This window comes from Hylobates moloch, unplaced genomic scaffold, assembly GCF_009828535.3.
Source record: "Hylobates moloch isolate HMO894 unplaced genomic scaffold, HMol_V3 SCAFFOLD_6, whole genome shotgun sequence".
NCBI classification, from domain to species: domain Eukaryota; kingdom Metazoa; phylum Chordata; class Mammalia; order Primates; family Hylobatidae; genus Hylobates; species Hylobates moloch.
Genome location: NW_026652281.1, coordinates 109,175 through 131,925, shown reverse-complemented (window position 1 = coordinate 131,925; position 22,751 = coordinate 109,175). Strand labels below are relative to the sequence as shown.

At 57.7% G+C, this 22,751-nt stretch overlaps 1 protein-coding gene and 1 pseudogene across 2 annotated transcripts; one reads left to right on the top strand and one right to left on the bottom strand.

Annotated features, from left to right (window-relative positions):
- Positions 1-3,163, top strand: part of LOC116470297 (AFG3-like protein 1) — a 28,456-nt pseudogene extending 25,293 nt beyond the window's left edge.
- Positions 3,164-5,742: 2,579 nt separating this feature from the next.
- DBNDD1 (dysbindin domain containing 1) lies at positions 5,743-20,623 on the bottom strand. 2 transcript variants are annotated; one of them, XM_032156094.2, is made up of 4 exons: positions 20,333-20,623; positions 9,134-9,280; positions 8,677-8,817; positions 5,743-7,361 (listed from the first exon to the last, which is right to left on the bottom strand). In XM_032156094.2, the coding sequence occupies exons 1-4, from the start codon at positions 20,361-20,363 to the stop codon at positions 7,204-7,206; spliced, it is 477 nt and encodes a 158-aa protein (XP_032011985.1). In that variant the 5' UTR covers positions 20,364-20,623; the 3' UTR covers positions 5,743-7,203. The 2 variants fall into 2 exon arrangements, with proteins under 2 accessions (XP_032011985.1, XP_032011987.1); XM_032156096.2 differs by lacking the exon at positions 20,333-20,623 and adding an exon at positions 9,870-10,108.
- Between the last annotated feature and the right edge of the window lie 2,128 nt (positions 20,624-22,751).

Genomic DNA, 22,751 nt, shown 5'->3' with positions numbered 1-22,751 from the left:
CAGTGGCGTGATCTTGGCTCACTGCAACCTCTGCCTCCCAGGTTCAAGCAGTTCTCCTGCCTCATCCTCCTGAGTAGCTGGGATTACAGTCACGTAGCACCATACCTGGCTAATTTTTGTATTGTTAGTACAGATGGGGTTTCACCATTTTGGTCAGGCTGGTCTCGAACTCCTGACCTCAGGTGATCTGCCCACCTTGGCCTCCCAGAGTGTTGGGATAGAGGTGTGAGCCACTGTGCGCAGCCTTACAGTGCATTTTCTTCAGCTTGGTGGGGAGCGGTATTCATCTCTGTCTTCAGCTCAGCAGACTGTAGAGTGGGCTGGATCACACAGCCTCCTGCATCTAGGCCAGCTTGGGGAACTGGAGTCAGCTGTGAGGAAGGGTCTCCTGGGGCAGCCACACCAGGCAATGCCAACACGGTCTTGCTTGGCCTGGCTCTCCCTGGTGCTGTTCTGAGGGTGGAGAACAGGGAGGTGGCCAGTAGCCACCCTTCATGGTCCACCCCAAGCTGTGAGAGCTGACATTGGTCAGGTGGGAGAGCGTTCTAGCTTCTGCTGCTTTATTTAACCATTTATTGAAGTATAATGTATACATAAAGTACTTATGATATCGAGTATCCCAAAGCAAACACCAAAGCTTTTTTTTTTTTTAAATGAAGTGATGGAGTCTTGCTCTGTCACCCAGGCTGGAGTGCAGTAGTGCAATCTTGGCTCACTGAAAGCTCCGCCTCCTGGGTTCAAGCTATTCTCCTGCCTCAGCCTCCCGAGTACCTGGGACTACAGGTGGGCACCACCACGTCCAGCTAGTTTTTTGTATTTCTAGTAGAGATGGGATTTCACCGTGTTAGCCAGGATGGTCTCGAACTCCTGACTTCATGATCTGCCCGCCTTGGCCTCCCAAAGTGTTGGGATTACAGGCGTAAGCCACCGCTTCCGCCCCAAGGCTGCTTATTTTTATTTAACTTAAAAAAATTTAAAAAAATTTTATAGAGATGGTGTCTTGCTACTTAGCCCAGGCTGGTCTCGATCTCCTGAGTTCAAGTGATTCTCCTACCTCGGCCTCCAAATTTCTAGGATTCCAGGTGTGGTCACCGTGTCCTGCCACCAAAGCCTCCTGAGGGCCGTCCTGGTGTGATTAGAGGGCTCTGAGCAGGGCCAGCTGTGCCATCTGTGCTTTTCCTTTGTCCTGTTACCTGCCTGTGCACTGGGCCTTTAGGGCACTGAGATCATCCCTCTCCGTCCTGTCATGCTGTGCTGTCATCTTTAGTCAAGCCAGAGGATATGGTGCCTCACTGTGTTTCACACACAGCTCTTCCCACTGGCTTCAGACGGGCCTGTTTTAAGGCTTTGGGTGAGGTATGTGGGAAGTGGGTTTCACTGCAAAGCAGAAGGCAGCATGGAGCTGGGGCTTGGCCTCTGCTGTCTGGTATAGACGAGCCTGGGGATCAGGTGTAGCTGCAGACACGGCTGGGCGCAGAGGCAGCGGCCTCATTTCCCAGCCACCTACTCCTGCCCTGCTTCACTCGCCCGGGAATGTGATGTATAGGTCTTGAGAAGAAGACCCAGGTCCTGCAGCCCAGTGAAAAGACAACTGTGGCTTACCACGAGGCCGGACACGCGGTGGTGGGCTGGTTCCTGGAGCACATGGACCCCCTGCTGAAGGTTGGTCTTCCCACCCGGAGTGAGCCCACCTGGCAGGCTTGGGCCTGGTATCTCTGGGCCAACCTGTGGTCATGTGGGCCTGGTATATCCAAGGGTTGGCCCTTTAGCTTTTTAAGGAATATACTGCTCTAGAATTTGTCAAAAGATCCCTTTGGGGTGGGAAAGCAGGGCAGTGGGTTCCAGATGGGGCCTCGGCCATGCGACTCCAGGAAGCAGCCTCAGTGTTAAACCCGCCTCACTCCTGAGCTCTGGATTCGACCGTCGGCCTCTCCAGAGCCTCTGCAGGGCGGGCAGAGCAGAGGCGGTTTCCATGTGACGCTCCCAAAGGCAGGTGCACTTCTCGGGGCATCCCCATGGTGTGCGGGGGGGCCTGGGTCAGGCTCTCTTCTCTCCTGTTCTAGTAAAAGGACCTGTGGTCAGAGCTAGGGTCAGGTGGCCGCCCGCTCCAGGGTGGCTCCTGGAGGAAGTGGGGACAGTGTTTGGGGTGATGAGGGCATGTGTCCTGTCCTCAGGTGTCCATCATCCGCCGGGGCAAGGGACTTGGCTGTGCACAGTACCTGCCCCGGGAGCAGCACCTCTACACCCAGGAGCAGCTCTTCGACCACATGTGCGTGATGCTCGGGGGCCGGGGGCCGAGCAGCTGTGCTTCAGGCAGATCACGACTGCGGCTCAGGATGACCTGAGGAAGGTCACCCAGAGCACCTACGCCCAGGTAAGGGTGGGCATCCCCCGGCACGGGCTGCAGGAGGCTGTGTTGGGCGCAGGCTCATCCTGGGTTCCGCACTTGCAGATTGTGCAGTTTGGGATGAGTGAGAAGCTGGGCCAGGTGTCCTTCGACTTTCCCCGACAAGGCGAGGCCCTGGTGGAGAAGCCGTACAGCGAGGCAACCTCCCAGCTCATTGACGAGGAGGTCCGGCACCTCGTCAGTGCCGCCTACGAGCGCACCCTGGACCTGCTGACATCGTGTCGGGAGCATGTGGAGAAGGTGAGTGTGGCCTCTGCCCAGACAGGTCGTGGGTCCCATGTTGAGTCACGGTCATGCCACACCCATCCTTGAGCTTGCTGAGTTCTGGGCCGTGAGCACGTCCTCAGAGCGGGTCCCATGTTGAGTCACGGTCATGAGCTTGCTGAGGTCTGGGTCCTCAGAGCCGTCTGACAGGTGGGCCGTTGTTTCCAGGTGGACCAGCGGCTGCTGGAGAAGGCAGACATGGTGGAGCTGCTGGGCCCCCGGCCCTTCGCCGAGAAGTCTACCTATGAGGAGTTTGTAGAGGGCATGGGCAGCCTGGAGGAGGACACATCCCTACCCAAGGGGCTGAAGGGTTGCAACCAGGGACAGGCGGAGGAAGACGTGGAGCAGCCTGTGCAGGGGGGCTCTGCGTAGCCTGTGGTGGCTGCCTGCACCTGCTGCTGGGTGGAATTGGGGTGACTGTCACTTACCTGGGGCTTTGCAAAGCAGCTGGGGAATCTCACCCAAAACAAAATAAAACGTGACAACTGTGAATGGGCGTTTTAGATTAGGGTGCTCTGAGCCCACATGCGGGGAGTGGGCAGAGGGGGTACCCTGAGTCCCTGAGCCCTCCTGCTGGAGGACAGTCGGGTCCAGGGTTAGACGGGAGAGGCCCCAGGGCTCTGGTCCCTGTGGTGCTGAGGAAAGCACGAGTGTAGCTTCAAGAGGAGCTTGCGTGGGGCACCTTGGAGACACCAGGCCTTCCTGGGGCGTCCGTGGAGGAGTGTTGATGTGGTCATAAAGTCACTCGGAGCCTGGGCCCAGCACAGAAACCCTCACCATTTGGTAGAATTCAGAAGAGGAGAACGTCAGCCAGGTATCAAGGGGAAGTCAGGTTTCTAAAGCAGCTGTTTGGATTGCTAGAAGCTGATCTGCTGATCTGTCCTTAAAAAGGAAAGCCCACACCACCCACAGGTGCATGGCTGAGGGAGGAGGTGGAGCTGTGGGGCCTCACACCTGGGTTCCCCATCAGGGTACCCCCCCCTACCCCCGCCTGCGCCTTGGCTCTGTGGCAGCACTGCTGAGTGTGAGGGAATTGAGTTGCTTAAGAAACCTGGCCCCTGTCCTTGGCTGGAGGTGCTTTCGCTGCAGGATGTGTCTGGATCATCAGTTCTGTTCCTGTGACCCCTTTTTGTTGGAGTCTTGGAGGGAGAAGCTCTGCAGGGCCCCAGCCGGCTCAGGGGTGTTTGTGGAGAGGCCGTGGTTCTGAAGCCCCAGCACGCGGCTGCGTCTGGCCCTGGTACCTGTTCGTGAACCCTTTTCCTGGGGTTGGGTAGCTCCTGATTTTTATTAGGAAGGCCCCTTCTGGGCTCTGAGCTCTAGGCCCTTTGGCGCCTTGAACTGAGGGAGGCTTTGCTTTTTCTTATCTGGGGTGTGTGGGACTCGATGAGGATGCCCCGTGCGCTTTCTCCAGCACATGACCCGCCTCCAGGACTCGCTGGGGTCAGCAACATCAGGGCAGTGTCAGCCTCAGCCACTGCCTTGGGGTGGGTGGATGCGTGTCTAGGTCACCTGGGTTGGGACCTGGGAAGACGCCCTTTTGCAGATGTCCTGGGTGAACAGCGGGAGGAGGAGGCCCTGCCTGCTGCCCCGGGCACTGTTTGTTCTCAGCCTCTCTCTTGACCTAGGTCCGATCAGACACGGGGGCTTTGTAGTATATTTTATAAATCGCTTGTTACGTTGGCCTCGGAGCCTCAAAAATATAATTTCCACCTGGGGGTGAGCACGTTCAACTTTTGCTGTTTGTAAAATGCGTATCACTGGACTCAAAAACTCCCCAGCACTCAAGGTGGGGCTGCTTCCTCAACCCCAGCAGGCCCTGTGACATGGCAGCATCTGGTGGCCTCCAGGGTGCAGGGTGGTCACGGGCTGTGGAAGGTCATGGCCCTGGCCCCGCTGTGGTTCCCTTCAACACCCCTGGGAGAGCCTAGGTGTCCCTCTCGTCACCTCCCAGCCGGCTGCACGTGCCTGGGGTCCTTCATGATGATCTGGGTGTGGGATCCTTGTGCCTCCCCCACCAGGCTGTTCCCTCCAGACCTGTCTTCTCGGCGCCTGCCTTCACCCTCACCTTTTCAGGGCTGTCAGGCGCCTTCCCCCCAGCCTTCCCGCATGTATCCTTCACAAGCTGGTCCTTATGTAAATCTGGAGCCATCTCACCCCCTGAATCAGACACACCATGTTCCACGGTCTTTTCCCACCTGTCGTGAGTATGACCTGCAGTTTGCCTCATCAGCCTGTCGATGGTGGCTCAGCTGCACCTTTGCTGAGAAGCACCATCGGCCGAGCAGAGTGACACCTGCGGGCACTGCTCTCTGTGCTGTAGCAGTCTCTGCACTCTGTGGGGACACGAGCCTTCAGCCCCTGTATTTCTCAGCCTGCCTGCCTCCCTCCCTCTGCCAGAAGGGAAGGTGGAATGGGGTGGAATGCGTGTACCTGCCGGTAGCTGTGCACCCTTCCGAGAAGATACATCACTGACTGAGGCCGTTTCTGGGTCCATGGCCATAGGACACCTGGCTGAGAATCTTCATGGAGGGGAGGTCCAGGCTTCTCCCCTCAGAGCCCAGCATGGGAATCACACAGAGACCCGTGGGCCTGGCAGAAGGCAGGTCAGCCCTGGCCAGGCTCCATGGCCACCTCATTTCATGAGTAATGACAGCGGGCAGGAGTTTTGGCCTCATCTGGTACCTCCCCAGGACCAGTGCCAGTGGCCCCCGGGACGGGAGTGTGTTGAGAGCGACTCCATTGCTGGGGAGTGATTCCCTCCCCCGGCCCCAGCCACCTTTACGTGCACGTGGGTTGGGATTCTGTGATTCCCCCGCCTGGCCCGGGCCACGTTTATGAGCACGTGGGGTGGGACTTCCACTTCCTTAATGATTCCTTCTGTTGTGTGACTTTGGGATTGGAAATCTAGGACGCACATCCCCCAGATGTGACCCAAGTGAGCACAGCAGAGCCCTCGGGCTGCTGCAGCTGGGGAATGGTCAGGGCACAGAGCCCAGGGCAGCTCAGCCCCTGCCCCTCAGCAGGCACCTCATTCACTCTGGTGTTGGAAAGGAAGAGACTGTGGCCAGGCCTTTGAATGCGCAGTGATGCTTTAATCCCACTGTTTGCAAACGAGCTCTGTGGAAGCTCAGCAGGAAGGATGGAAGATGGGGAGGAAGACCCTGGCAGGTGGAGGTGTGGCCAGGGACACAAGGCTGCCTTTATGGGACTGAAAGAGAAAGCTGCTGGGCTCTGTGTGACTGGAAACCAGGGAAGGAGACCTGGCTGAGGCAGGAACTGGGTTCGCCAGCAGTGCTGAAGGGCAGCGGGTGGCTCAGAAGTGGGAGCAGGTGCCGCCTCTAAAGTCCTGTACACAGAAGGAGCTCAGGGCATGCCTGGGGCATCTCCAAAGCTCTGCTGACAGTGAAGGCCAGGAGCCTGTTTCCCTTCCCCAGAAGTGTGCTCATGGGAAATGGGGCAGGGGCAGGTTGGCTTGGGGATGGAAAGTAAGCTTACACTTTGATATTAAACTCATTCTTTGACTTGCTGTCAGGCAAGAAGCCCATTCTGTGAGCTTCAACATAAAAGCATTGGGAGGGCGTGAGCTGGGGCCCCCAGACACCCCCAGAGCAGAGGGAGCAGGGCCTGTCAACCTCCTGTGCTGCTCCCGTGGGTCCCATGGGCCCCAAACCTGCCCAGCAAGTTTAAGGGCCGTGGGCAGGCCATGTAGCCGGGCAATGGGATGTGAGCAGAAACGAGGATGTGGCCTCGTGGTGGGTGCAGGACAGGGAGAGGTGAGCCCCACCCCGAGAGCATTCCGGGAGGTGTCACCAAGTCTCCGAGGCAGTCTGGTGATATTTGGTGTTCTGAGCTAAGGAGGGAATGGGCTTGTCTGTCACGCAGGGGCCAAGAGAAGCAGGTGCAGGTCTTAGAGCTGAGCCTTGGGGAGGGGACCCTAGTGAGACAGCGCCTCCATGGAGTAGAAGAAGGGGCAGGATGGAAATCAAGGTGGGAATTTTGGGGCCGCTTCTGCGTGTGCTTTGCTGGACAGCACATTGTCCCATTAGCCAAACCGGCCTCCAGCTTCTGAGCTTGGTAGCACAGGAAGACGCGAGGTTGGGGCAGCCCCAGGAGTTCCTGGAGTGGCTGTCACAGGCCTGGGTCCCCTTCCCCCAAGGCTGCCATGGGCCACTCCATTCCTCACCACGTTCCCGGCAGTGACTCCGTGACGCTGCCTTCCTGACGCAGGGCCCAGGAACAAGCTGGACGTAAGGCCACTGGGCTGTGCTTGTGCTGGGGCTCCCAGAGGCATCCAGGGGCCCCGTTTGTCCCCCAGGAAAGCCGGCTGGTCTCCAAGTGAGGCGAAGACCCATGCCCAGCAGACAAGGCAGGTCTCGGGGCAGGCAGAGAGCCGCCCCCAGGGTGTGTGTCAGGAGGTGATGGCTGGAGCCTCGTGGGCGGGTGACGTGTGTCTGCTGGGTCAGGACTGCCCAGATCTGCCATCGTGGTGTTCTGACCCCATCCCTGCAGGACCTGGGGCAGGTGGGGATGGCCTAGTCCTCTTGGGGCCTCTCCACAGTGAGAAACGTGTCCAGGACTGTGGCCTGCCGCTCGGGGTCGCCTAGGGGCTGCTTCCCGCGGTTCTGCTCAGCCCTTGCCCTCGTCCAGGAAGGGGAGCGCAGGCAGCCAGCCCGGGGCAGTGGGTGCAGACCTAGGGGGATGTGGGAAGGGGAACTCAGTGTGGCCGAGAGGCCTGGGGGGATGCCGCGGAGCTCCAGGTCCCGCCGGCCTCCTGGGCCAGGCACGCACACATCTACCTCTAGCGGGAGGCCCCCACTGCACACTGGCCCCACCAGACAGGTGGACGTTGTGGTCTGGGTGGGGCCTGGGCAGGGTCTTTTCTGGTGCTCCCGGAGACACTGTACAGTTGAGGCTGAGCCTCTCCTGCCTGGTCAAGGGACCCTGGTGGGGCCTCCCCAAATCGTTCCCCCCGCAGGTGTCCCACCTCAGCCAACCACCCCCCGTCAGCCCTGCAGGCCTCTTGGAGCCTCTGCCCCATCATGGGCCTTGAGTCTCCCCGGTGCAGGCTCTGGGGCTGGGGATTCGGGTGGGCTGGAGTCTGAGCCCCTCACTCTACCTCCCCAGCCACAACAGCCATGTCTGGGCTCATGGGCTGGGTGGGAAGGGTTGCCGCCAACATGGAGCTGGTGGGAACTGGCCAGGGTCAGGCAATGGCCTTGTCCTGGAGGTGAGCTGGGGGCTAGCTCGACAGGCCCCATTCCCTCCCAGACACCTGGGGCTGCAGCAGCCCGGGACACACAGGCCGACACCCCTTCCTGACACCTCCAGGAAGCATGGGAGCAGCTGGCCGCTGGCAGGATTCACAGTGGGGCTGGTCCTTCTAATGAGGTCCTGAGTGGCCTGGGGGGTCGGGGAGCAGAGGCTGGGCCAAACTGTCCCATGCGGGGAAGGCTCGGCCCTGATGCTCTCACAGTTACTGAAGTTCACACAGGTCACGTCAGTGTCCTACATTGGTCACTGTCAGAGACTGAGGACACGCTGTGGCATCCTCATGAGCGGTGAGTCCTGTGCTCTCGTCATGGCTTAGGAAGGAGACATGACAATGGCCGTGCTGGGGGCCCTGCTTGCACGCAGTGTGAGGACACTGGAGCTGCCTTCAGGCCAATGGCAACGCTTCCGTGGGAATCAGAGGAAGTTAAGTGAGCTGAGGAGGGGCCCGGGCTGGTGATCACCCCCACCTTTTGTTCTTGGCCCAATTTATGATGAAAATTCATATTCATTAAATTCTGCTTTTGAGGGGACAGTGGCTTTAGCCTTCTGTTGCTCACTTGAAGAGTAAAGTTTTAAGCAGCTGTGATGGGGAAATTGCTTCAAGTTGGGCAAATAGCAGTGTGGTGAAATGAAGTGGTGATAGATTCTTGCTAAAACACACGTGAGCCATCCCAGGACTTCCCAAGGGGCCTCAGCCCACCACGCACACCTCCCAGCCCTGATGCCGGCCTCACCTGCTGGGGACTCGGTGTTGAGGTTCTCGTCGTCCGAGTCGGCAAAGACCTCGGCCAGCTCCTGGTCGGACATGTCGGTCAGCTCCGTGAGGTCCAGGAGGTCGAAGTGGACCTCCAGAGAGGAGACACTGCTCAGAGGCTCTGAGGGCAGAGGGGGTACGGTCAGCCCTCAGGCCCGCCCGCGAGGCTGCTCAGAGCCATGGGGGTCTAGGAGAGCGTGCGCTGTGTCCTCCCACAAGGCTGTGGGTGAACCACAGCTTCCCGCAAAGCCCACACCAGCAGGATCTGATGAGTGTTGCGTATACTCATGACTAGAAGGCTCCCACTTGACAGATGGTGCAGCTGAGGCCCAGACCCCCCAGGGAGTGTTTGGACAGGAGGTGGCCCCTGCTGCCTTTTCTCCTGGGGGAGCTCATGGGGTCCCCATAGAGTGCGCTGGGCAGGGAGCAGTACTTACGCCTCCTCTCTGTGACCTGCAGGAGCCCCGGTGCTGGTACTGGGATGCTCCCCACCTCCTCCTCCACAGGCGTGTGGCCATTGTCCCCTGTCCCCTGGGCTGGGACGCCCAGCGCAGCCTGCGGCACCTCAGCCTCCTTAATGATCTCTGCATCCAAAGACACAGGGTGTCACCTTGAGATCCACAGGGCTCCCACATCCCACCAGGACGCGGGGCTGGGTGTGAGAACTTGGCACATCCAGTCCTTTGAAACTCTGGGCAGTGACCAGCAGGTGATGGGATGGCTGGGCTTGTGGCCTCATACCTGGACTCCAGACAAGGGGCTGGGGGGCTTCAAGGAGGCTGCCCCTTCCCCTTGGGCCCTGGTCTCCCTAGTGAACAAGGAATCTGAGATCCAGATCACCCTTGGCGCTCAAGCACCCGTGGAAGCAGACATGCAGGCATGGAAGTTCCTGGGCCCGCGTGGCTGTCCCCAGTGCCGTCCGTGGAAGCAGACCATGCAGGCGTGGAGGTTCCCCCAGAGCCCGCGTGGCTGTCCCCAGTGCTGTCCTGGCCTCTGATTTCTAGCTTGGCCCAGGGTCCCCTGAAGGATCGCCCGTGGATTTCCATGTCCAGCCTCTTGGTCCCCTTCAAAGCAGAACAGCCCCTCTCCACTGTGGACTGACTTTTCCTTTTAAAAACTGATGTTGTATTTGAGTACAGAATAATACATTCTCATTAAATGAAAGTTACAAACCAGGAGGAATAGGCAGGCCTGCCATTCTGTGATCCCTTAGCCACCAACCACACCTCACAGTTGCGCAAATTTTCTTCCGGGTTTTTCCCATGTTTATTTTTTTTACTTTCTTTAGATGGAGTCTTGCTCTGTCACCCAGGCTGGAGCGCAGTGGCGCGATGTTGGCTCACCGCAACCTCCACCTCTCGGGTTCAAGGAATTCTCCTGCCTCAGCATCTCGAGTAGCTGGGATTGCAGGCACCCGCCACCATGCCTGCCTGCTAATTTTTGTGTTTGTTTTTGAGACAGAGTCTCGCTCTGTCACCCAGGCTGGAGTGCAGTGGTGCAATCTCGGCGCAGTCTCGGCTCACTGCAACCTCTGCCCCTTGGGTTTAAGCGATTCTCCTGCCTCATCCCCATGAGTAGATGGGATTACAGGCACGCACCACCACGCCCGGCTAATTTTTGTATTTTTCGTAGAGATGGGGTTTCACCATGTTGGCCAGGCTGAACTCCCGACCTCAGGTGATCTGTCCGCCTCGGCCTCCCAAAGCGCTAAGATTACAAGGTGTGAGCCACCAAGCCTGGCCTCATTTTTTTCCACAAACGTTAACTGTACTTTTTTTTTTTTTTTTTTTTTGAGACAGAGTCTTGCTCTGTCACCAGGCTGGAGTGCAGTGGCGTGATCTCGGCTCAGTGCAGTCTCCACCCCACAGGTTCAAGTGATTCTCCTGCCTCAGCCTCCTTAGTAGCTGGGACTACAGGTGCCCGCCACCATACCCAGCTAATTTTTTTTTTTTTTTAATTTTTACTCGTGATCGGCCAGGCGCGGTGGCTCACGCTTATAATCCCAGCACTTTGGGAGGCCGAGGCGGGCGGATCACGAGGTCAGGAGATCGAGACCACGGTGAAACCCCGTCTCTACTACAAATAAAATAAAATAAAAATTAGCCAGGCGTGGTGGCGGGCCCCTGTAGTCCCAGCTACTCGGAGAGGCTGAGGCAGGAGAATGGCGTGAACCCGGGAGGCAGAGCTTGCAGTGAGCCGAGATTGCGCCACTGCACTCCAGCCTGGGCGACAGAGCGAGACTCCGTCTCAAAAAAAAAAAAAAAAAAAATTTTTACTCGTGATCCACCCGCCTTGGTCTCCCAAAGTGCTGGGATTACAGGCATGAGCCGCTGAGCCTGGCCCAACTGTTTCTTTTTTATACTTAACTATTGTTTTGTCAGATGAGAGCAGGAGGCCCCTTGGCTGCTGACCCAAAGCCAGGGACATTGGCGACTCTTATGTCCATCCCTCCACAGATCCCCTCAGCCCCCCTCCCCAGCTGCTCACCCTCATCCAGGGCCACGTCATCCTAGCGGCCACCTCACTTGCCTCAGGCAGCCAGTGAGCCCTGTTAGCCAGAGGCAGGCCTGTCCCTGGGTGCATGCTCCCCTTTGTCCCTAGGCCCTGCAGGTCCATCTCTTAGGGAAGAGACAAAGCACTCGCTTTCTTCCCCCCACCCATTACCCCTGCAGGAACCCGTTTCTAGAGGGCCCTCCTTCCCTCAGCTGCTTCCTGGACCCTGCGTGGCAGGGGCCTTCCGGGGACAGCAGCACCTCCCACCTGAGTGGGTGCCCAGCGTACGCTTGTCAGATGGACAGGTGCCCTCCCGCTGCCGCCAGCAGCACCCCGAGGACCCTATGGGGTATTTTTGGCAGCCCTCAGTGGTGAGCACTGATCGTAGCTGGGTGTGCTTAAAGCCAAGGGGAGCAGCTGCTGCCATGAGGCTTTTGCTGAGGGGGCTGCAGCTGGGATTCACAGCGCCAACATCTGCCTGTGAGGGGTGGGCCTGTCCTCCCCCATGGCACTAGCTGGCAGCCTAGATACCGCCAGGTGGGCCTGCAGCGTCTGTCCCAGCGCACCCCCACCCCTCCCCAGCAGAGCCAAGGGAGCTGAGGCCCGCAGGTACCCGGCCTCCTGAGTGAGGGGCACCGGTGCAGGGCTGGGAGGTCCCCAGTGGCTTAAGAGCTGGGCAGTGTGGTTGTGGGCAGGTGGCCTGGCAGCGAGCTGAGTGTTAGGCTCTGCCTGGGGGCAGCCCTGTGGCCTGACAGTGTACCCGCGCCCCATCGGCCGTGTGATCATTCTGTGGCCCACCTGCCTCCTGTCTGAGAAGCCGAGTGCTGTGTCATCGCGTGGCCCATTTCAGGCCTGGGGGTTGGGCGGGCTGGACGGGGCTCGTGGAATCTGGTTTCCACCTTTCCACTGGCATCTGGAATGAGGTTTCTGAGCATCCTAAAGGGTCAAGTTACTGATGTCCTGGCCTGCCCCCAAACCCAGCAGGGATACCTGCCCGCCCAGGGGGCACAGGGGACAGGGCGTGAGATGTGGACTCCGTTCTAAGGCTGTGAGCCGGGGCACCTCCCTGACAGCAGGAAGAAGCCTGGTTGACCATTGTCCATAGCGCTGAGGGGGCGTCCAGGGGAGGGGACTCCCCCAGGAGATCCAGCCTGGCCCTTGGGCCCTTCCTCAAGGAGAGACAGTGTAGCCCGAAGCCCCAGGCCCCCGCCCACAGTGTGTTCATGTCCCGCTGGACTGTGCTGTGGTCACAATTCCAAAAAGCTTCCACACAGCTCAGAGCGGTGGCCGTGGCTGCAGAGGGCGTAGCTCTGTCCTAGCCTCGAGTCTCAGGAGGGTGCTGCAGCCGGCCCTGAGGGTGCGGCAGGGGCCTCAGACCTGCCAGGTACAGGACAGAGCAGGCACTGTCCTTGTGGCATCGCTGACCCAGAGCCCTGAAAGCAGGTACGAGTGAGGAACCAATGTGCAGGGATGTCAGTCACCGGCCAGGAGGCCCTGCTGTCAGGATCCCCAGCTGAGGAAGGCTACAGGGGCTCTTACCTGCCCAGGTTTACAGGCCAGGCATGCCCTCCGTGGGCACCCTCACCCCAGAGGAGCACTCTGGGGTGTAGCCGTCAGCTCCACCTCTGTCCCTCCCTGCCCCTCCTCCTGTCTTGAGGGGCACCCCCTCCCCTCCTCTTTCTCTCTTTTTTTTTTTGAGATGGAGTTTCACTCTTGTTGTCCAGGCTGGAGTGCAATGGTGCGATCTTGACTCGTTGAAACCTCCGCCTCCTGGGTTCAAGCGATTCTCCTGCCCCAGCCTTCCGAGTAGCTGGGATTACAGGCATGCACCACCATGCCCGGCTAATTCCGTATTTTTAGTAGAGATGGGGTTTCTCCATGTTGGTCAGGCTGGTCTCAAACTCCTGACTGCAGGTGATCTGTCTGCCTCGGCCTCCCAAAGTGCTGGCATTACAGGCGTGAGCCACTGCACCTGGCCTCTCGCTCTCTCTTTTTTAAGAGACAAGGTCTCACTGTTGCCCAGGCTGGAGTGCAGTGGTAAAACCATAGCTCACTGCAGCCTCAACCTCTTGGGCTCAAGCGATCCTCCCGCCTCAGCTTCCTCAGTAGCTGGGACCACCACTCCTGGCTAATTAAAATTGTTTTGGTAGAGACAGGGTCTTGCCATGTTGCCCAGGCTGGTCTCGAACTCCTGGGTTCAAGCGATCATCCACCCTGGCCTCCCAGCCCCTCCTCTATGACAGCCCCCTGATATCAAGGAAACCTGGGGCAAGAGCAGTTCTGCAGAGAATCTCTGGGGACAGCACCCGCAGAGGCGGGTGGGGCCGGTGGTTCTGTGTTAATAATGACAGCTGGGTGTGGTGGTGCACACTTGTGTGGCAGCTACTCGGGAAGCTGAGGCAGGAGGGCCGCCTGAAACTCAGGAGGTCAAGAATGCAGTGAGCTGTGATCGTGCCACCGCATTCCAGCTTGAGCAACAGAGCGAAACCCTGCCTTAAAAAAAAAAAAAAAGACAGTGGCTTATGGTTTTCTAGTACAGTCCCAGCATTCTGTATTGACTAACTCCATTCTCACCTCCCCCAACTCCCAGCTACAAGGGGAAGACTGAGCTTTGTACTTGAGAGGAGGAAGCTGAGGCACAGAGTAGCTCAGCATCTGTCCCCAGCATGCAGCACAGGGCTGGCCACAGATGCAGCTGGAGCTCTCAGCCGTCACCTGTCAGCCTGTTCCTGATCATGGCATGGAGATGGGAACCAGGGATCCTGGTTCAGAGCCCAGCAGAGGGAGCAGGAAGTCCCCCACGTGCTGGCTTAGGTTCCCTGGGTCCTGACCTGGGGGGAAGTGGATCTCTGAAGGAAGGTGGGACAGAGGTGGAGTCTCCCCTTGTAGCCCCCCTCTCACTGGGCGGGGCCCCTCATCTAGACGAAGGCTCTGATTCACTCATTCACCCAACCAAGACTTCCGAATTGCCCTCTGTTCTGGGGACATGGCATAGACAAAATAGATGATTCCTGCCCTTCTGAGGGGCGGTCGGTGCCAGTGAGCAGTGCTGGGCTGTGCTCCCATTTTAGGGAGGATCTGGGGAGGGCGCTCTACCAAGACTCGGAGGAGGAGCCTGGAGGTGGGAGGGAGCTGTGTGATACGGGGCGGGGGTGGGTGGGGACGTGCATGAAGGCCTGAGCAGAGTGCATTTGAGGACAGCTGGGGCTGTGAGGCAGGGCAGGTGTGGTGTGTGCAGGTCGTGTGGACATCGTCAGGACTTTGGTTTCTACACTGAGTGAGCTGAGAGAAGCTGCTGAAGGGTTTTGAACTGAGTGGGACAGCGTCTACCTGAATTTTTTTTTTTTTTTTTTTCTGAGACGAGTCTCGCTCTGTCACCCAGGCTGGAGTGCAGTGGCACGATCTCAGCTCACTGCAAGCTCCGCCTCCTGGGTTCACGCCATTCTCCTGCCTCAGCCTCCCTAGTAGCTGGGACTACAGGCGCCCGCTGCCACACCCGGCTGATTTTTTGTATTTTTAGTAGAGAAAGGGTTTCACCGTGTTAGCCAGGATGGTCTCGATCTCCTGACCTCGTGATCCACCTGCCTCGGCCTCCTAAAGTGCTGGGATTACAAGCGTGAGCCACCGCGCCCGACCTTTTTCTTTTTTTGGGATGGAGTCTTGCTCTGTCGCCAGGCTGGAGGGCAATGGCGCGATCTTTGCTCACTGCAAACTCCGCCTCCTGGGTTCAAGCGATCCTCTTGCCTCAGCCTCCTGAGTAGCTGGGATTACAGGCGTGCGCCACCACGCCTGGCTACTTTTTGTATCTTTAGTAGAGATGGGGTTTTACCCTGTTGGCCAGGCTGGTCTCGAACTCTTGACCTCATGATCCACCTGCCTTGGCCTCCCAAAGTGCTGGCATTACAGGTGTGAGCCACTGTGCCTGGCCAATACCTGCATTTTTACGATGAGGCCAGCAAGGGCACAGTCTAGCAGGAGGTAAGTCTTTAGGCACCCTCTGCTTGTGCTGAGATGAGGGCCCCAAGCAGGATCTCAGTCAAACAGCAATCCCCTTCCCCATCTTGCACTGGAGAGGGGCATGGGAATGCCAGCAGTCCTCATTATAGATCCTGGGGCCCCAAGGGGCCACAGACAGCTTCTGGGACAAAGGTCTAGCCCTGTGGAGCTGCACAGCAGCCCTGTGTGGAATGAATATCATAGTTGACTCTTAAGAAGTATCTTTTTGGCCGGGTGTGGTGGCTCATGCCTGTAATCCCAGCACTTTGGGAGGCCAAGGCGGGCGGATCACTTGAGGCCAGGAGTTCGAGACCAGTCTGGGCCAACATGGCGAAACCCCATCTCTACTAAAAATACAAAAATTAGCCGGTGTGGTGGTGCGTGCCTGTAGTCCCAGCTACTCAGGAGGCTGAGGCAGGAGACTCGCTTGAACCTAGCAGGCGGAGTTTGCAGTGAGCAGAGATCATGCCACTGCACTCTAGCCTGGGCGACAGAATGAGACTCTGTCTCAAAAAAAAAAAAAAAAGCATCTTTTCATATTTCCACATTCCTGAGACAGCAACACGTCTGTAGCTGATGGTGTCAGCATTGATGGGATCTAGTCCTGTAAGCATTTGAAGCCACCATGTGTCTAGTCTGATCCTTCCCCATCTCCCTTTGGCAGTGGCCTGGTCTTTATTCTGTAAACTCTGGTGCCTTGGCCTGTGTTGAGGCTTTGGGGAAGGAAAATTTGGAAGATGCAGCTTTTGCCATCAGGACACTAATTTTTTGGCCAGAAGAATGTGATACCAGGGACACACAAGACCTGAGCCCCCAGGAGGGGCAAGATTGATCTTGGCATGAAGAGTGTGCAGCTGCTATAAGGCACGCTTGTGGGTCCTCAAATGATTGAGCCTCGTGTGTAGTACATGCAGCATACAAATATGTGTTCTTTGACCATATCAGTAAAGTTCTGGTCAACAGCAGGCTATTAGCAGTTAAGTTTTTGGGGAGTCAGAAGTTCTGTGTCGATTTCTGACTTTGAGGGAGGTTGGCGCCCCTGACCCTTGCGTTGTTCAAGAGTCAGCTGTACATGCATGTTCATAGCGTGATTCACAGTAGCCAAAAGTGGAAACAATCTAATGTCCTCGGTGGATCAATGGATAAACAAAATGTGGTCTGTGCCTACCACGGAGTGAGATTCAACCCAACAAGGACGGCGGCACCGACACAGGATACCACGTGGATGAGCCTCATCACCTCATTCGAGTGAAAGAAGCAGGCCCAAAAGGACAAATGCTGCGTGACGCCGCCCTACGAAATGTCTAGAACAGGCAAGTGCATAGAGATCCCAGCAGTGACTGTCAGAGGCTGCGGGGTGGGCAGTGGAGAAGGGGAGAATGGGTATGGGTATTTTTCTGGGGGGCTAATGAAGATATTATAAAATTAGATAGTGGTGGTGACCCCACAATTTTGTGAATATACTAAAACAGTGAGTTGTACACTTTAAAAGGGTGAACTTTATATGTGAATAATATCTCAATTTAAAAACAATCCTCAATGGAAACAAAGGTTGATCTTGGCTGGAGGTGATAGGCAAAGCCAGGAGGAAATGACAGATACTCACATACACTGTGAGTCAGCCACACACCAGACCCCCAGGCACAGCCCCAGAGCAGGCTAGGACTGGGTAGAGCGAGAAGCATCAGCTCTAAGCAGCTTGTATCTAGTTCATGGCTGCATTCCTGGGACCTAGCACACAGTAGGTGCGCAGTAAACAAATTAGGGTGAATCAAGGAGCCCACTAGCCCACGGTTAGTGAGGAGCTGTGCTAGGAATCACCCAGGCCTGTCTGACACCCTCTCAACAAGCGTGTGGGAAGAAGACAATTCCTCACGGGTGAGACCTGCTGCTTTTCCCAGGGTGGGAAGCAGAGGCTCAATGCCAGGCAGGCATGGGGGTGGGTGCTGGCAGCCCCCAAGGTCTCCAGGGCCAGGGCAGAGGCAAGCAGGTGTTTTCTGATGCCCCAGGAAGGACCCCAGAGTGTGGGGTCACAGCAATGTTCTGGTCCTTACCCCAGCACAGCCCCTATCAAGGGGGACCCAACCCCCCTGCAGGGGCTGCTGGTGCCCTGGCTGATGAGTGGGCACTGAGGCAGCACCTCAGTGAGGGAGCCAGGAGTTGGGGTGCCTCAGCCCGCCCCCCCAGGCTTCCCTGAGGGCTGATTGCTGATGCCCTGTGTTCTGCTGCTGACCTATTTTCCAGCACATTCTCGACTGGGAAACTTGGCCCAAATCCTGTTCCCTGTTGTGTGCCCAGGGCCCTGCCCAGAGCATCGAGGAGGCACTTGGCACACACCACTGTATGGAGGGATGAGCTAATGAAGTGAATGAATGAATATCATAAACTAAATGGCTGGAAGGAGAGATGGTCGCAGAGGCAGGGGCCACCTGCCCCCCTTCCCCCAGCACCTTCCTCTCTGGATTTGGACCCCCAAAGTATTTCAGGGATGCTGGAGTGGTCCTGTCTAGATTCTCAGCCTCCTAACGATCCCTCTCTTTCTCCCTGTGGACCCTCGGGCAGACTGAGTTGGGGTGGGTTACAGCCCTGACTTCCAGGTGGGGCCCTCAGAGAGGGCACATGTCACATTCCTGTGCACACGTGCACCTCCGTGTTCTGTACATTTCATATTAAGAAATCATTAATTCCTTTAGGTGCAAAAATATTGTTTTAATAATGCTTTATAAAAATCATATTTTGGGCCGGTTGCGGTGGCTCACGCCTGTAATCCCAGCACTTTGGGAGGCCGAGGTGGGCGGATCACGAGGTAAGGAGATTGAGACCATCCTGGCTAACACAGTGAAACCCCGTCTCTACTAAAAATACAAAAAATTAGCTGGGCGTGGTGGCGGGTGCCTGTAGTCCCAGCTACTAGGGAGGCTGAGGTAGGAGAATGGCGTGAACCCTGGGGGGCGGAGCCTGCAGTGAGCCGAGATTGCGCCACTGCACTCCAGCCTGGGCAACAGCGAGACTCTGTCTCAAAAAAAAAAAAAAATCATATTTTGCCGGGCATGGTGGCTCACCCCTGTAATCCTAGCACTTTGGGAGGCCGAGGCGAGCGGGTCACAAGGTGAGGAGATCGAGACCATCCTGGCTAACACAGTGAAACCCCGTCTCTACTAAAAGTACAAAAAATTAGCCGGGCGTGGTGGTGGGCTCCTGTAGTCCCAGCTACTGGGGAGGATGAGGCAGGAGAATGGCGTGAACCCAGGAGGTGGAGGCTGCAGTGAGCCAAGATCATGCCACTGCACTCCAGCCTGGGCAACAGAGCGAGACTCCGTCTCAAAAAAAAAAAAAAAAATCATATTTTACAGATATTTCTGAATTATTTACCAGTGAAAGAATATGGCTAGATTTGGTTCAAACCACTAATGAAGGGAGGCTGGTGGTAGTCTGGAGAGGAGGCTGTGGGCCTGGGGGCTGGGATATCACACATGGGCCTTTGTCCCGCTATTCCCTCTACTTTTGTAAGGTTTTCAAAAGTAAGTGATAAGTTATGACAGTTATAGTCACCAACGTGTGATCTCATGAGGTTCCACAAAGTAGGCATCACTGGCCACTTTGCAGACAAGGAAACAGGCGTTGGTGTCAAGAGCGTGAGCCCTCAGTGGACAGGGCCCCATCTTCCCACTAACTCCCCACCCCAGGCAGGGTACTGCACAGAGCCGCGACCCGTAGGTAAGTACCTGTGCACTGATTGAGTCAGGTGTCTGAAGCCCCCAGCCAGTGAGTGATGGGCTCAGAAACTGAACCTGCTTTCTCTGCCTTTTAAGCTGCTGGGAAGTCCTCCTTTTTTCCCAAAGGAGGAGGGAGAAGAGATTAACCACCACTCCCAAGTGCCTTGGGCTCCCATGGCCCTGCAGGGGAAGCAGAGCTGTCTCCACTGACAGACATGGAATTTGAGGCTCACAGGAGCCTGACTGCCCACAGTTCACAGCTGGAAACAGCTCTGAGGCCCCCAAGCCCTCACTCCCAACCTTCAGGCTTCCTATGTCCACAAAGCTGCTACTGGGAATACCCAAGGGCCTGGGACTATCAGTGTTAAGAACGAGCTCTGGTCCCTCCCACAAATGACAAATCAAAACCCAAACCCACCAGCCCTGGGGCATTCGTCCCTACACCTTGGACTGCAGATACACAGGGTGGGGGGACCTGCTCCTCCCGGGGACAGCCCTTCGGGCTCCAGAGGATGCCACTGTGTGTGGCTGGGGGACTGAGAGGTTCCCATGTAGTTACAGAGTGGCCGGCTGGCCTGCCTGTGCCCTCAGGCCCCTGCTGGCTCCCTGGAATGGGAGATCTAGGAAACCAGGAGGTGGTGGGCTTGGCTGGGCAGGTGCAGGAGTCTGTAGTTTGCATCCAAGTTCCTACCTAGGCACATGGAACCCCGAAAGCGCTTTCGGAAAAGGCTCTGACTGGGAAGGGGGAAGGTTCTGAGAGCTTTCTTCCCGTTACCGACTCCAAGGTCCTGCAGTAAGGCCTCCACCATCAGGGCAGGGAGCGCTCCACGCGCACCTACCCTCCCCGTTGAGCGTGCGCCCGGGCCGCTCCCGGACCAGCCGCCCTTGCAGCTCTGGAGCCCCCGGCAGGCCGCGCCCGTGCATGCCCCACGCCCCCAGCAAGACCATCTCAGCCCCTCGCCCCTGGCAGGATCCCTGCCCGCGGTCTACGGCCCTCGCCCCCCGGGACTCGCGGCTGGGCGAACAAAGCGGACGCGCTTGCAAGCGGCCAGCGTCGCCCCCACGCCCCACCGACAGGGACCCCAAACTCCAGCCCCGGAACGCCCCTCCCCCGCTCCCCGGGTCACCGGCTGGCTTGGCTGGGAGGGGGTTCAGGACGAAACTCCGGGCCACCCACCAAGGAGCGTGCCGGGCACGGCTTCCCGGGCCGGGAGCGCAGAGAACAAGGGGGCGGAGACTCGGTTTGGGTGCCCCCAGCCCCGAGCGGGGACCGCGCCTGGGAGGTGCCCCTGGCCCGCCGGACGCCCCCGAGCTGCCAAAGGGGTCTTCGCGACTCCCGGGAGCCGCGAAGGGTGAGCCCTGGGGGGAGGGGCTGCGGCTCGCTGCGGGGAGGCGCTGCTCGGGGGTCTCGGGGGCTGAGGCTGAACTCACCTCCGGTGCCGGCGCCCTCCGGGGGCTCCATGCGGCCGGTGGGGTCTGGGAGGGGCACGGGCGACGGCGGCGTCGCCTGGCCCGGGAGCCCCAACAGCTGCGGCAGCGACTCGGCCCCGGCTCCGGGCGCCGCGCATCGGGGCAGCAACCGGGGGGCCGCGGCGGCAGGGAGGAGCCCGCGGGGCGGGGCGCGCAGCTGCTCCCGGGCCTCGGCCCCCTCCCGGCGCCCCCCCAGCCGCAGGACAGGTGCGGCCCCGCCCCGGCCCGCGCGCGCCCCCTGCTGGCCCCCGGCCCAGCGGACCCCTCCCCCGCCGACCCTTCCCTCGCGGGCCTCGCCCCGCCGCGGACACCACCGGGACCTGGCTGCGACCTCCCGACCCCGGCCGGGCGTCCGGGGCTCCTGCGCACTCACTCGGCAGCCACGCCCGCTTGCGTCCTCTTGTTCTCTTCCAGGTACTTGCGTGTGGGGCGCCGACTGTGTGCGGGCGCCCCTCGGGGCTGGCGAGGGGCACAGGAGGGGCCTGACTCGGGCTGGGCAATGACAGAATCACAGAGCGCCCTGGAGGGTGTGAGTTAACGCGGTGGGTGGGCGGGGGCGAGGGCGTGTACTTGGGAGGCTGGAAGGGGCGGGCTGGGGGATGGGAGGTAAGGAGAGGGCGCGGGGCGGGGGCCCGGGCTGCAGAGAGCGCCAAGGCAGTTTCGATGAAACTGACCCGCATGTACCTATCGCCCAGATTCAGCGATTACCAACTCATGGCCTGGGCCACTGCTTCTCTGTCCTCATTCACTTCCCTCCACTGCTGGGTCATTTTGAAGCAAAGTATATACACATTAGATCATTGCATTTGTAAATACTTCGGTATTTATCTCTCAAAGTCCATTTGTTGGAGCATAGACTATGCCTGTAATCCCAGCACTTTGGGAGGCTGAGGTGGGAGGACAGCTTGAGCCCAGGAGTTTGAGACCAGCCTGGGGAACAAAGCAAGACACTATCTCTTCAAAAAATAAAAATAAGAACATAAGCCAGGTGCAGTGGCTTGGAGGCTGAGGTGGGAGGATCGCTTCAGCCCAGGAGTCCAAGGCTGCAGTGAGCTATGATTGCATGTCTCAAAAAAAAGAAAAAAGAAAAGAAAAAGTCTAGTCTTCATAAACACTCTTGTTATCCCAGCATCCAGGCCTTCACTGAGTTAATGCAGTGGCCTGAGGCGGTGTACCTGGTGGATAGTGGGTGGCAGGAAGCATCAGACATCAGACAAGAGGGCAGTTGGTTTGTTTGTATTAACATTTGCGCTGGGATTTTGCAGGAAACTCAGATGCCATTTATCTGGGTTTCTGAGCTGCACAGCTTGACACTGAATGAAAGTATCTTAAGCCACATATGTGAAGAAAGGGCTCTTTTCCAAAAATCTGAACTCGAATTCAATATGAAAAGAACAGGTCGCGGTGGGCCCTGTTGGGAGCCCAGGGAGCCGCAATTCAGGGCTCCCTAAACGATTCATCTCTGCAGTCCACACCGACAGACCAAGCTGTGCTCTTAGCTTCTGAAAAATGAATACCCTGTCTAGGCTATCCTGAGCTAACCCTCCTATTCTTGCCCTTTTTGCTGAAAGGAATTATTGTTAATACAGCTATTTAATTCAGGACGCTCATCCAGGCTTCTGAAGCAAAAAGCCAATCAGCATGAAGCTGCTAGCATATTGGTTTTGTGAAGTAAGTGTTAGATTATAATAATTCCCCCCACTGTGCTCTCCAGCGTCACTGTCTGACCACCCTGTTCCTGGGGGGGAGGCCCCTCTCAGGCCAAGGGAGTCTGGCACAGTGATGCTGGCTCCTGGTTACCCAGGCGCAGTGACCAGCCAGACTTCACAAAGGCCTCAGGGCTTACTATAAATAAATCACGGCTTTGTGCAAGCTGAGCCAGTGCAGTTCTTCCAACTGGCTGCTCCTCTCCAAGAACAGTCAGGACTTGGATGGGCAAACAGGAAGTCTCTCATCACAGTGGTTCTCAGATTCCCACCACTGTGTGGGTGCCTGAGGCCTGAGCACACCCAGCTCATGTGGCAACTTCCTCCCCGAGCTGGACAGGAAGACCTAAGTCCACCAAGCCTTCTTTCATTTCTCACACTTTGCCCCCGGCAGAACTTTCTCCGAGCATGGATTCTGGAATCTTCATCCCCAGACACATGGGAGAACAAGATCTGCTGCAAGACCTTTTCTTTTTTTTTTGAGATGGGGTCTCAGGTCTCACTCTGTTACCTAGGCTGGAGTGAAGTGGTGTGATCTCGGCTCACTGCAACCTCTACCTCCAGGGCTCAAACGATCCTCCCACCTCAACCTCCCAAGTAGATGACCACTTTTTAAGAAGATGTTAAAGATGAGAGCTTAGGGCTGAGCGTGGGGCTCACGTTGTGCTCCCAGC

What these genes read in the sequence shown, in the direction of transcription:
- DBNDD1 (XM_032156096.2), bottom strand. Translation starts at nt 9,960, where the DNA reads ATGGGAAAAACCCGGAAGAAAATTTGCGCAACTGTGAGGTGTGGTTGG. An exon ending in AGGCCTGCCTATTCCTCCTG is followed by an intron (nt 9,281 to 9,869) that starts GTTTGTAACTTT and finishes CTTTGGATGCAG; the next exon opens with AGATCATTAAGGAGGCTGAG. An exon ending in GCAGGTCACAGAGAGGAGGC is followed by an intron (nt 8,818 to 9,133) that starts GTAAGTACTGCT and finishes CTCTGCCCTCAG; the next exon opens with AGCCTCTGAGCAGTGTCTCC.